We start from the raw sequence: 14,487 nt of genomic DNA on the forward strand, positions 1-14,487 counted from the left end.
CTCACAGAGCCATCGGATTTCAACTAAAATATCTTAATTTGTGTTCAGAAGATTAACGAAGGTCTTACGGGTGTGGAACGACATGAGGGTAAGTAATAAATGAAATGAAATTTCATTTTTGGGTGAACTAACCCTTTAACTTTAGTCAGGTGCATAGAAGAATTTCCACCACAAACTCTTTTATGATTTAATTATAACTATAATTAGTTTTTCATAAATTTATGAATGATCTACAGTTCCCTCTCCTTCTCTTGTTGTGATTTCCTTCTCAAATCACAACAAGATTCCTGACTTGAGTTTTGGTAGTTTGACCAATGCATTAGCAGAGGGAGTCAATGTGGGTGCAGCCACTAGATGATAGGGCTAGTTAAATTTGGGTGTAATCTGTATTGATGTGATAGGCGATTTGGTATTTTCTCATTAATTCACTGAGTAGCATCATATACAGGTTGAATAGAAGTGGTACAAGAACTGAGCCTTGAGGTACTCCACATGTCATGGATGCCCAAATGAAATTGGTGTCGTCTCTCATCGTCTCGTCTTAGTTATGGAAAAAAAAGGTCGTCAACGAACATTTTTCGTCATAGTTTTCATTACCGAAATTAACACTGGTGACAATGCAGTGGGGAGAGGAGCCAGAATCTGTTTTAACAGTCTTAAACATGAAGCTCTGTGGCATGCTGATCTCCTGGAGCACCAAAGGGTCCTAAAATCTTGTTTCACCCACTGCTGCTGAGGTCCCGTAGAATTTTTCTCGCAGTCACAGTCCAACTTTAGGAAGTAGTGTCTAGATGTGTAAAGGGCAGAAACTGCATGTGGACCAATGAGAAGTCTTGTCCTTCCCAGGCTTGGTACAAGAGGTCTTCTTCTTGCCATCTAAGAGAGGTCCGGATGTTGTCCTTGTATCTTTATCTGATGGAGTTGGACAGTTTGTTTGTGTTAGTCCACCAAGATCCAATCAAAATGTAGCAAACCTTTGTCCCCTGTTATGGACAGAGAGGGGCCTGGCCATAAACTGGCCCTCTGTGCTGTTCACTACACACTACATCTGTCATCAATAAGTTAATAAGATTCAGTTTAAACATTTTTTTTCCTCTTCCATTTACATGACTTTGCTATAAATTATATTCAGTCAATGGGTGATTTTTTTATTTTATGTAAATTCAGTTTTCTACAAAGATAGAATAAGTATGAGGTAAGATACTATACTATCAACAGATGCTCATGCTTGCTTTTCTCCACATCTGTTTGCAAAAAAGACAACAAAAAAAAACAAAAAACAAAAATACAGTCAATTACAAAGACAATTAAAGGTGGGGAAAGCGATATTTCAAAAACGTTGTTGGATATTGTTGATATTTGAAATTAATGAAACAAACACACTCCTCTCTTCATTGCTCCTCCTCCAAAACTCACCCTCCAATCCTAACCGCCCTGCTCGGAGTCGGTCTCGTATACCCTGAACACCGAGTGCACTAACAATAAACATTGCATTCTCTAGCTGTCGTCAGTGCGCAGTGGTTTACATTCATAACTCTCACTATCTGGCCACTGTAGCACACTCAATGCGAGAGTGGATGTCAGTTTATCACAGCTGACGCGCAACAAAATGCTTCAAGACAAAAAAAAAGCGCAAATGATGAATGAAGACAAGGAAGCACAAAAAATGAATGCACAGTACATTAGAGTAGATACAAACAAGTGTTCATTGTTAGTCGCCAACAGCACAGCAGCTCCAGACAATCATGACACTCAAAGCCTCCAAGTCTGTTTTCAGGCCTTTCCTCTTAGCTCTCTCCAGCGCTGGAAAAATTTTCTAATATTAATGTGAGTCCTTAAACGCTTGCCCAGCCATAAACCTTCAATCCAGTGATATTCTTCTGAGCTTTTCTCTTTTGAACTGTGTCTCATCTCTCTTTCTGCAGTCTTGCTCATTCTCTCTCCTCCACCATCATAATGCTGATTGGATACACTTATGTTGTTGTTTGCTGGTGTGTCGGTCTGGCTAACTTCCAAACATCATTTTTGAATTATCACTTTCCCCACCTTTAACCACTAATTTAGCAAAATAAAGATGTTATCCTCTCACTACAGTATCTGTAGGTTATGCCTACCCTTTGTAGATCTCCTGCGGTGATAGTAAATCACGCAAACAACAGCTGCAAACACCAGCAGAACAACAGCTGCAACACATGCTCCTCCTGCTATTAGAACTGACTCTAGAACAGATGAAGACAGACAGTCATTAGTGTGAGTGAATCTGATAGTAAATGCATATATTCTCTTTATGGACCTCTTTAGAGATCCAATGAGGAGATCTGAAAGGCTTGTTCCTTTTAAAATCAAGGGATTATTTCATAATGAAGATGGATAATGAATTTTGCTTATATTTCCTAATCAATTTTACGAGATTCGTGTCTTCGAATAAATGACAGCAGAATCATTTGAGTGAGGAACAAGACACATTTTCTTGCTCAACATTTATGACATTGTAAAAGATCATTTATCATTGGACTGATAAATGCAAGCTGTATGTAAGTACTGCACCGCCCTCTCCTTTTTAAACCAGGGAAACAATGCAAAAACAATATAACACCACCAATAAAATCACCACTGACACACCTGACTGACTGAGATAAGGAGAGGAATATATAGAAAGATGTCACCTTTAGAACAATGTACAGTAGTCAACATTTGAAGTGGATCAAAAAAGTTAATCAAAGTTGTCCTAAGAAGAAGTTTTAGGGAGAAAACTTACTCATGTCAGACTCTTGCTCCTCCTCTTCCTCATACAGTTCTTTATTGGTTTTGTCAGGACCTGCCAGATGAGTAGGAAAGTGCAAGGGAATAATAAGAAGGAAATAAAACAAATTAATATTGCAATGTAGTACATTTTTGATTCATTTACTTTTTCTGTTTGTTTGTAGGAAAACATTTCCAAACAGGAAACAAACTCCCTGCAGTGTATTCTTACAAATAAAAGTTGTGTTGCTGCAGAAGAAACATATCACCAAAGTGATTAATTATAATAATGCTTAATTAAGGGTCTTAAAGGACCAAGTGCAATTTTTTAAATATATCACAAAAATGTTACTATTAAACAGACTGTATAATGTCAGTCTAATCTTGTCCAGGTCTGAAATGCAGAATTGAATGTTGTGCAGTAAGATGTTTTAAATATTCAAGGAACGAGGTTGAACTAGTTTGAATTGTTTCAAACAATCACTGAGTTTATTGTTTGTAAACACAAAGCAAATGACTGGATGACCCGCTACTGAATGAATGAATAACTCACTGCTGACAGAAATTCTGAATGTCAACTCATAAGATCTTCGTTCATCTTTGGAAAACAAATGAAGATCTTTTTGATAAAGTTTGTGAGCTTTCTATCCCGAGAGCTACATAACGATCAATTTCAAGGTCTAGAATGGTAGTAAAGACATCATTAAAGTAATCCAGCAGTTTAATGTCAATTTAATGAAGCGATGCAAGTGCTTTGTTTGCGCAAAAAAGAATTTACCACTTTATTTATGAAAATATTGACCTGCAAAAGAGCATCGCATGCGTGCTGTGTTCATGCGAGAGTTAACATTGTTGCGTGAACATACTTTGGATAAGATTAATTTGTTGTTTTAGTATAGGATAAGATTAATAATAGAATAATAGAATAAAATTAATAGAATAAGGATGAGGTTAAACCACTGATGTCTTGTTTAATGATGTCTTTCCTACCGTTCCGGACCTTGAATGTGTAAGTTGCGTTGGATCTCTATGGAAGGAGAGAAAGTACTCGAATTTAAGTTTATGATATATAAGTTTATGAGATTTTTAAATTATTGTATTACTTTTTTTATTCACAATTTGTACAGTGTCCCAACTTTTTTGGAATCGGGTTTGTAGATCTAGTTAACACCACTGAATCCATCTATTTAATATACTACATCTTATTGTCATTGAAACAGCTAAGACTCGTGAAGAAGAAATTATATATGTTGAGCCGACATTCCACAAAAGAAAAGCACAAAAACTGGTAAGATCATTTATTACTTATTGATGTTGTGTGTCTGTGTATCTTTTCAGCAGTGACTGTGCTTGTGTGTGACAGATCATTATCCAGACAACACAAACCAGCAACATATATGTATAAAAGTGCCAGAAACAGTGACTCATATGCAATACTCACGACACTCAGAATGAAACAAAAGAGTAACAGATCAACATTAGTTCATATTTCCTGTGCTCAAAATGAGTCACATCACAGTGCAAATCGTCAGTTTCACATGCTGTACGTGCTTTTGTGATTATTACAATGTTGTTGAGAAACACAGCCCAAATCAACTCAAATCTGTTCATCTGTTATTTGTATAGCAGACTATTATTTTGCTGCCATTAAAAAAACATAAAAACATATAAGGAAACAATGCAAGTTCTAACACACAGGCAATGCTGGTTTTAAATCTACCTATTGTAACATGATGTCAACGACATGCATACCCCCCCCCCCCCCATTTAATTTGTTTAATTATTGTATATTGTGTTTTTGACAGGATGTCAGAAAGGAGGATCATGTGGATTATGCGCCTATCTCAAAGAGAAGATGACCAGCCGTGTTTTAATAAATTATGTAAAACTTGTGGTTTACAGTTTAATGTTTAACTCTCAAACTCTGTTTAAGGGTGCAATATATAATATTTTTGCAGTAAAATATCAAAAACCACTAGGCCAGTGGTGAAAAACACACTATTTTGTGTGGGTATTTTAAGTGGGTAACATAGCATAATCAGATGCAGCTTTATTTTTAGTAACAGTAATACAGCATTTTCTCCATCATACAATATGTTTTAAAATGAATTGCATGCCATTTATCAATACAATCATCCAGCATTTAATACGATATTGTAAAATCGATCTATCTTACTGCAGTGTGTAACAGTCACAGCCGCCGCCGAGCGAACGCACAGAGTAACGTTATAACATCATTTTCAACACACTCAAATGTATCTAATATGATAAACAGAGCTGCGTTACCTCATACTCATGACCGGAAAAGTTTTATTAGTGTAAGTGTTAACACAGGTTAATTTAGCTCAAAGGGAATTATTAATTAATTTCTGCAAGAGCCGTTTATTTTAAGACTGAGCAAACTAATCGTTTGCACGGTGCTGTAACTATCAGCTATATATGAAATGAATAGAAAACAATATTCTATATATTCTATATGAAAACAATATTTATTAGCAAGGTAACATAGATCAGCAGTTTAAGGCATTACATTCGTAAGCACGTAATGCAAGACACTTCTCTTTTTAAAAATATAAATGATACTTTCAGAAAGAAAGTGAGGAAGTGAGGAAAGAATGAGTTTTAAGAGAGTGAAATGATGAAATTCCAAGTTTCTAACAATATATGTACTTCATAAGACTTTATCTGAACGAACCATCAATCATTCATTTATCATCAAATCAATCATAAAATCCCTTCTATCGCTTCTTAGTCAGGGTTATAGATTTATATACATGCCAGTGAAAAACAAGAAACAGTTGATTTGTGAGGAGAGCAATAATGTTCTCCAAAGTCATAATAAAATGAAACGCCTCAAATTTGGAAGAAAAAAAAAAAAGGTTGACACAGCCTCTTAAATGTCTACAAATTCTCAAATCCATAAGTAAAAGGCCATAAGTAAATCAATATCCTATAAAAACGTCTTGTCAATATAGCATAAGTAAAATGAAACAGTCAAAGCCTATTTGAATGTGCTGGTTTCGGCCTCATCACCTGCTGCAGTTACATCCTTATCTCATACATCAAACACCTGCGATTCAGCAGGTCGCTGCTAATACACTCACATTCATGTCAAGCAGCCTTGTTGACAGGTTTGGGGGAGTAAAGGCAAAACACACAAGATATTGTACCTTCAGTGACCTTAGATGACGATATCACTTCTTCAGCAGAAACAAACTGCTGCAGAATAAGTTAGGTGCCATGCAAAATGTAATATGTAATTGGATTATTAATCACAAATGAGTAGAGCCTCCACACACACCTGCCTATAACCGTTGGCGCTGCAATGATCATAGCTCCTATTAGTCACAGACTCAAGTGTCTTATATTGTTGTAATCCTTGGCTCAAGACGAACAAACAAGTATTGGGCAACATGTAGGCTATCTGTCACGTACTGCAAGGAGACATGAAAGCTGAGGATCCAAATGCAGTATTTATTGAGGGGTATTCCAAAGACGTAATCCTGAATCAGGAAAAGATCATACACACAGACAATAAATCCAAATAATAACAACAAGGAATAAAGACAGGCAAGGGAATTCCAGAATAATGGGCAGGGAATCAAAAAACCAAGAAACTTGAAACGAGGAAGCGCTTAGAATTGCAGAGTGAAAAGAATGACTGAATTGACCAGACTTATATAGACGGGTGAACATGAAGAAGGTTGATGGGAAATTAAGTCCAGTACTTAGTGGCAATACTATAGTCTGGGGTTGAGTGCCCTCTAGTGGATAACCAGGGTTCTCCAGCCGGATTTCCCACCGTGGCCAATTCTTCAGATATTTTGAATTTTTTTAAATACTATTTGCAAACTAATGTTACACAATTAAGTACATAATTTTACTGTATTACATCCAATTTTGTAAGCTCAAAAAATATTTTAAAAGTGCATATAGCTCAATTGCATAAAAACCCATGCGTACATAAACATTAACATACATAAATATACCAGACTACATACAAAAATACAGTTACATATACAAAAATTATACAGAATATTTTTTTTCAAATCATCAAAAATATAAATGCAAAATTATCTTGAAGAAAAGAAGAAAAAAAAAAAAAAAAAAAAAAATATATATATATATATATATATATATATATATATATATATATATATATATATATATATATATATATATATATATATATATATATATCATTGTGACATTATATCCCATATATTAACTGTTATATTGCTTTGCTTATATTGCTATACCCAGATAGCAAGCAATGATCGAAATAATGCTAAATCAATGTTAACCCAATGAATCAATATCACTTTTGCACCCTAATTAATGTTGAAAAAATGTTAAAATTTCAACAAAAAAATCAATGGTAATGGCATTGAATCAATGTTACAAAGTGAAGTTGGTTCAACATCATGCTTGAACCAACAACCAACAATGAAACACAACTACAACTGACTTAAAGCCACACAGCCTGAAATCAACTGAAGATAAAAGAAGACAATAAATCTCTCAAGATCTCAGCAGAAGATCTTATTGAGAATTAACAGAGGTTTAGATGTTGATGTTTTATTGAAAATGTGAAAACTCTTATTTTCTGAGAGTTCAAGCATGATGTTGAACCAACATCACATTGTAACATTGATTCAATGACATCACCAATGATTTTTTATTGAAATTTCAACATTTGTTCAACATTAATTGAGGGTGCAAAAGTGACATTGATTCAATGGGATTAAAGTTTACACATTAACATTGGTTTAACGTTATTTTGATCATTATTTTGAAACCACACACACAGAGGAAACTCAAATGCCACTTACAGATGTCAGAGATCTGAGACAGATTCATCTCACATATCTCACCCAATCATCGTGCTGCGTCCTGACATCTGTTTGAACAATAACAACATACTTTAATTCAACACATGATTTCTTTGGTGAATTAGAAGCAAATACATAATTTTGTTTTCTATTAAACATATTTTTCACAATAAATCTTATATTTCCATCTCATTAAATGTCCTGTTTATAATATTTACCATTCTGACATGCTAGTTGCATGCAACAGGAACAAACAACCACCACCAGAACAGCAGTGACAAAAGCAGCAGGTATCAGACTTGGAGCTGGAATTTTTAAAGACAGACAGTCATTATTTCTAGTGCAACTGATTTTACTGATATCTTTGATACTTTTGACTTTGGTCATCAGTTGAAAGAGACTCTTTGATGGCACTTTCTGGGATAGTTCACTCAAAAATAAAACATATTGCATGATTTCCTCACTCTCAAACCATCCTAGGTGTATATGACAGTCGAAGATATATTAAAAAATAGCCTGACTCTTCCCAGCTTTATCACAGCTAACAAATTTTTGTTCTAAGAATGTTTTCAAAATGTTCAGTTTAGGTTATGGCGACGTTAAAAAGTCCAGTTTTCTTGCTGCTATCACGTCTTATAAAAAACAAACTATGTTATTTATTCGTCATGATTGCAAATCAGTTTCTGGTTGATCGACTATGATACGGTAAAATCTATGCCATCTTTTCTGTCAATACATTGTATATAATTTCTGTCATTCAGTTATTGCAATGGGTGCCAATCAGAGCAGTGTAACCAAGCTCTGCTTAGCATTATTTCAGCGTAATTAACCAATCGGAGCAGTGTAGGCTCACAGAAAAGAGGGTTTAGAGTAATGGTGGGCAAACTCGGTCCTGGAGGGCCGGAGGGTTTTTGATTGATTTTGTTGCATCTTGTGGTCGCGTCACTTTGGTGTAGACAGACAAACTGCTTGTTGATAGAATCTTAATGCATCACATTTAGTTAGGACATGGTGTTATGTGATGTGGCGTAGGAGTATGTGAGAGTAGACGTTTCTTGTTGTTCAAAAAAAATAGGGCTTTTCAAAAAAAAAAAAAAAAAAACCTCAAGCTCCTCTTCTCTTGTACCAAAATCCTCCAACATTTCTCTTCAAAAATGATCGTAGTAGACTTCTAATTTGTGACTGGTGATTTGTATTGCTCTATCCTCTGAGCATCCACTTTCATCAATATGTTGTACGTCATGAAAGAAGTTACACTTCTGTTGTAAGTTGACTATGTACAGATGTTTGATAGAAGCTGATTTTAGTAAAGTTTTAAACATGGATGTTTTTCTTACAAAAACCCATCACTTTGCTTCAGAAGGCCTTTATTAACCCCCTGGAGCCATGTGGATTACTTTTATGATGGATGGATGTACTTTTTTGGGCCTCAAAATCTGGCCCTCCATTCACTACCATTATAAAGCTTGGAAAAACCAGGATTTTTATTTATAAATCCCACTGTATTAATCTGAAAGAAGATAAGTAAATCATGGGATAATTGTCATTTTTAGGTGAACTACCACTTTAATTACATTGTTAAACATCATTATGAGAGAGACATACAATGTGAAAATAAACACTTTGGTGGTTTGATATTCACTTCACAAACAGTTTTATAAATAAAATAGCATTTATTTGTTCAAATTAACAACTGTTTTCTAAAACCGCTCAAGAGGGAAGTGCCCTGAATGATTAAATGAAACTCACCAGTGACAGTAACAGTGAAGCTCCTCGTGATGGTGAAATTGCTCTTGATGATCTTTAGTGTATAAAGTCCAGAGTCTGTGGTACTGACATTTGTGATGGTCAGAGACCATGTAAACTGATAACTCAGCTTCAGCCTCTCTCTGTATCTCTCATTATTTTCTTTCCACTGAACATCTGTACCAATCAAACTGAGATCTCCAGTGACTCGAGCGATTTGAGTGTCATAAAAATACCAAGTTACCATATCATTTTGTGTCATTATTCCAGCTTCTAAAAAGACAGATCCTCCCTCTGTGATCTTCATTTCTTTTCTAGCAGAAATACCTGAAACAAAAAACTGGAAAGAAGCATTATTGACCCACATGGTACACACATTACATTTTACAATTGTACAAAATACAGTTTAATGCATTAAATGAGAACATAAACTACCATATTAGAAAATTACTTTTTAAATAATACAGAATAGCACAAAATGATATAAATGTACTACAGGAATGTATACAAAGCAAAATCTCCAGTGATAAATTAACTCTGCTGGGAGTTTATTTGACTCCACACTCAAGAGTGTTAAGTTAACAACGAAGCGGTGTTAAAATTAATGAGATAATTAAGTGATTAATTGAGTGATGATTGACCATGACTGAAGACACCTGATGTTAAAAAGCAGAATCACTTTGGGAGAAAACCCCAATTATTGTGGTCAGTGTTTGCTTTAGTTTTTGAAATTTTTAACATTAGATTTTGTTTGGCTGTTGTAAATGCCAGACAAATAAAGAGAAAAGATGATCAGGTGGTGTTGGTTATGTTTTCACATAATCATTATTTGATCTGAATCACTGAACTCATTTAGAGCTCAATCTCTGAGTTAGATTTACATTATTGATTACAGCAGCACTGTGATTCTACAGCAGAAAATCTGCTTTCTCGGTATAATCTAAAGGATTTGTTAAAAGTTGTACTGAAAAACTTTCATTTAGACACACATCAAGAATCAGCCTGTGAAACAATGGTGACAATAATAAAGCATGTTGGGTGCTGCTGGGTGGCAACAATCAAAACTCATTCACTGACTTTTGATTTTCTCCTTTGGTGATTCTGCTTGTTAACATCAGATGTCTTCAATAATGGTCAATCATCACTCAATTAATAACATAATTCATTTAGCACACTTTAACAGTCTTTGAGTGTGATTTCAAATAAACTAATGAGAGTTAATTTTCCACTGGGGTTTTTGCTGTGTACATTACTATTACAATAAAAACTATGAAGTGATTTAAACATATAGGTTACCATTGTAAGCCCAATTCCCTGAAGGAGGGAACGAAGACGTTACATCGATACTGACGTAATGGGGTCTTGCTTGGGAGCCCAATCACCTCCAGGTGGTACAAAACAAGCCAATGGGAATTGGCCAGTGAGATTTACATGCCTGGCCACACACCTGGCATCCAGGTATGAATAGGACCAGCATACTCACGTCCATTTATATTTTGCTGAAGAGCCGAGATAGGTACCCGGCCGTTCAGCGGTGACTCAGGGCTATGGCAAGGGGACGTAATGTCTCTGTTCCCTCCTTCAGAGAACGGGGGTTACAATAGAAACCTAGACATTTCCATTCAGTCAGTCACGTTTGTCGTTACGTCGACACTGACATAATGGGGTCCATATGGAAAACGCCATAGCAACTGAGCCACATTACGAGTGTTAGGGAAGCAGATGCTGGCAAGCCATAGCGTGCCCAAATGCAGGTGCTACCACAGAGTTGTAACCCTCCAGCGTCCACAGTAAGCCAGAGGAGGTTTTCCATACCAGTGGGATGGAGAGGACAGGGCGTTACTCAGGGGATTGTCGAAGCTGCTGTTCCTTAACCCTGGGGAAGGGTGCTTCGGGACTCGCTTCCCACATTTTTCAGCCATGAACAAACGCCAAAGAAGTGTTCCCAGTCCAAAGGAGGGGAAAGCTACAGAGACCACACCCTGCCCGAAGGGAGGTGATGTGTGGAAGACACATATGGACTGACCCAAGGGGCAGTAACGCATGTGGAAGATCTCTGACGTAGGTCCTACCTCTAGGAAGGAACTCTAGTGCTCAGAGACAGGGCAGAGCAGAGCAGAGCCAGGGAAAGACACAGGTTTACCATTAGGGAAACCATACTGTGGATAGACACATATGGCTGCCGCAGGATGCCGGAGGAACTCCACAGGGTTCACCATGTGGGGAACTGAACTGAGGAGCAGGAAAAGTGCTCGCATTCCCTCGTCCGAGGGAAATGGCACAAGCTAGTGGACACCCGTGGCTATCTACGCCCTGACTTCAACTCGGCTGGAGGGACAGGCTCTATTGCGTCCTTCGCCAAGAGGACCACAATTTCCGCTCACAGGACAGGGTCGCTTAGGCCTGTCACTGTCGAGAAAGTGCACTTTGTCGTCCTTTCACCTTTGTCGTTCCTTTCCACTTTCACCTGATGGACCTGCAAGATGGCCATGGCGTGCAGGGCAGAGGCTGCCTGTCCAGTGGCAGAGTAAGCCTTTCCAGCCAAAGCTGCCGTTGTCTTACTTGCCTTGGACGGGAGGTGCGGACAATTCTGCCAGGTGGAAGCAGACTGCAGGCACAAGTGCACCGCAACTCCACCTGTAGAATGTCCACGTAACCCTTGGCGGCCCCACCATCGAGGGTAGTGAGAGTGGAGGAGGCAGATGAACGGTTCCTGGCAGTAAAAGGTGCCTTCTACGTCTTCTGAACCTCCTCATGCACCTCCGGGAAGAATGGCACTGGTGCAGTATGTGGCTGAGAACCACGCCCTGCACCCAGAAACCAATCATCTAACTGCGAGCGTTCAGGACACGGTGGAGGGTTCCACTCAAGCCCTATGCCCACGGCGGCCCAGGCAAGCATGGCCGTCAACTCTGAATCCAATTCAGCCTGAACGTCCACCCCGGAGGACGTTCCTCCTCATCCTCTTTAGAGTCCAAAAGTCCACTCCCCGATGCAGCGATCAACATTTGGTCCTCATCCGGAGCACAGAAAGTGATGCAGGGAACCTCCATAGAGGGTCCCGCGGCAGCAGCCAGCAACTCAACGGCACATGGCATGCTAGAGGTGTGGGAGGTTCGAGGGGGTGGACCCAATGAAGAAGCTCCCACTGTGACCTTTAGATCTCCCAGAGTGCTAACCACACCAGCAACTTTGAAGCTGCGGGTGGCTGGTTAGCAGCAGAGGGGACTCATACCTCCATGTTAAAGAAGGAAACTCAAGACTGCAACACCAACAAGGACATGTCATCGCAGTGAGGACATGTGCCATCTACGAGCACTGACTCAGCATGCTGTTTACCTAGGCAACTGAGAAAGCAATTGTGGCTGTCAGACGAGGTCAGGAAACAACTGCATCTAGAAACACACCAACGAAAAAACATCTTGAAAAAGACACTGATCGCCTGTGTTTTGGTCTTTTAGAACTGCTCTTTTAGCTGAAGCACACAGGGATGAGTGCTGCACACACCATTGAACATGCCTTCCCATCAGCCAGAGAAAGCTCCGCGAGCTGCAGCCACTGGAACAAAAACAATAAAAGCATTGAGAATTGCGTCGTGGAGATCACTCCAAGCAATTAAAATGGCTGTTTTTGCTCTTTGAGAAATTCACTCTTTGTTGAAGGTGAGAGAACGATCACACAACCAATCGTCTCCGAAGCAAAAGTATGGATGGAAGTGAGTATGCCGGTCCTATTTATACCCGGATCTTGGGGGTGTGGCCCAGCATGTAAATCTTACTGGCTAATTCCCATTGGTTTGTTTTGTACCACTTGGAGGTGATTGGGCTCCTAAGCCAGACCCCATTACGTCAGTATCGACGTAACGTTGATCATGACTGACTGAATGGGAACCTGCTTTTCACTCAACTCACCCCAGACAATAACCTTGAAGATATTTTCACTGTCGCTGCTGCTGTTAAACTTTATTTGATATTCTCCAGAGTCTGAGTCTTCAATGTTCATGATGGTCAGAGATCCAGTCTGATGATCCAGCTTCAGTCTGTCTCTGAATCTCTCAGTTTCTTCATTACACTGAACATCTGTACAGTTGTAACTGAGATGTCCAATAATTTCAGCAACGAGAGTATCTTTAAAAAACCATCTAATCTCCCCTTGTTGGTCTGTTGTAACACTAGTGTTTAAAGTGACTGAATCTCCCTTTGTCAGTATCACTTCATGTATACTAACACCAGAAACACCTAAAGAAAACAAGCCAAACACAATTATATAACAGGAAAGAGCTGTGAAAATATGTTTGCTTTGTTAGAAGGGAAGGGGTAGAAGCAACAAAAATCCTCAGTGTTAAATTAACACTGCTGGTGTTTATGAGTCCACACCCAGAGAGTGAAAAGGTAACACTGAATCAGTGTTGAAGTTAAATAGATAATTAAGTGATTCATTAAGTGATGACTGAGCATTAGTGATGAACATCTGCTGTTAACAAGCAGAATCACTGAAGGACAGAAAAACACAACTGAAGATAAAAGACATTAAATATTTGATTAAACAACTTAACAACCGCATTACCAGATTCACTTTTCTGGCTGCTGTAACGGTTTTTGTTATAGCAAGAACAGGAAGAGAAAATGTGATCAGATGGTGTTGGCTTGAGGATAAATTTGAGTATATAAGTATCATCATATAATAGTCTCATTTACTGATCATCTTCAGAGTCTAGTTTCTTATTACATAGGTTATGTTTTAAGAATTACTTATGGTATTTATATATATATTAAAAAGGATACCATCTGAATATACACAGATATCAAGAATCAGCATATGAATCAACAATGGTGACAAAATTCAAGCCGCAAGGCGTAGAGCAGGGGTGTCCAAACACAGTCCTGGAGGGCCACTGTCCTGCAGAGTTTAGCTTCAACTTGCCTCAACACACCTGCCTAAAAGTTTCTAGTAAGACCTTGCTTAGCTGGTTCAGGTATGTTTAATTAGGGTTGGAGCTAAACTCTGCAGAACAGTGGCCTTCAGGAGCAGGATTGGACACCCCTGGCATAGACGTATGACAGAAATAAATTCAATCTGGTTGTGAAGCTGAATAATCAGATATTGAGAGATTTAACATCTTCTTCTTCAGTTGATTTCATCTAAGGCTGTGGCGGAAGAAATGATT

At 38.1% G+C, this 14,487-nt stretch overlaps 1 protein-coding gene across 1 annotated transcript in view; it reads left to right on the plus strand.

Moving 5' to 3' along the window:
* Positions 1-14,487, plus strand: part of LOC137028197 (carcinoembryonic antigen-related cell adhesion molecule 3-like) — a 91,975-nt gene that overhangs the window by 23,822 nt on the left and 53,666 nt on the right. Inside the window, exon 5 of the mRNA XM_067396968.1 lies at positions 7,899-7,914. Within this exon, the coding sequence (XP_067253069.1) occupies positions 7,899-7,914 (16 nt within the window). The remainder of the gene's footprint in view (positions 1-7,898; positions 7,915-14,487) is intronic.

The sequence above is a fragment of the Chanodichthys erythropterus genome, chromosome 10 (genome assembly GCF_024489055.1).
Source record: "Chanodichthys erythropterus isolate Z2021 chromosome 10, ASM2448905v1, whole genome shotgun sequence".
Lineage (NCBI taxonomy): Eukaryota > Metazoa > Chordata > Actinopteri > Cypriniformes > Xenocyprididae > Chanodichthys > Chanodichthys erythropterus.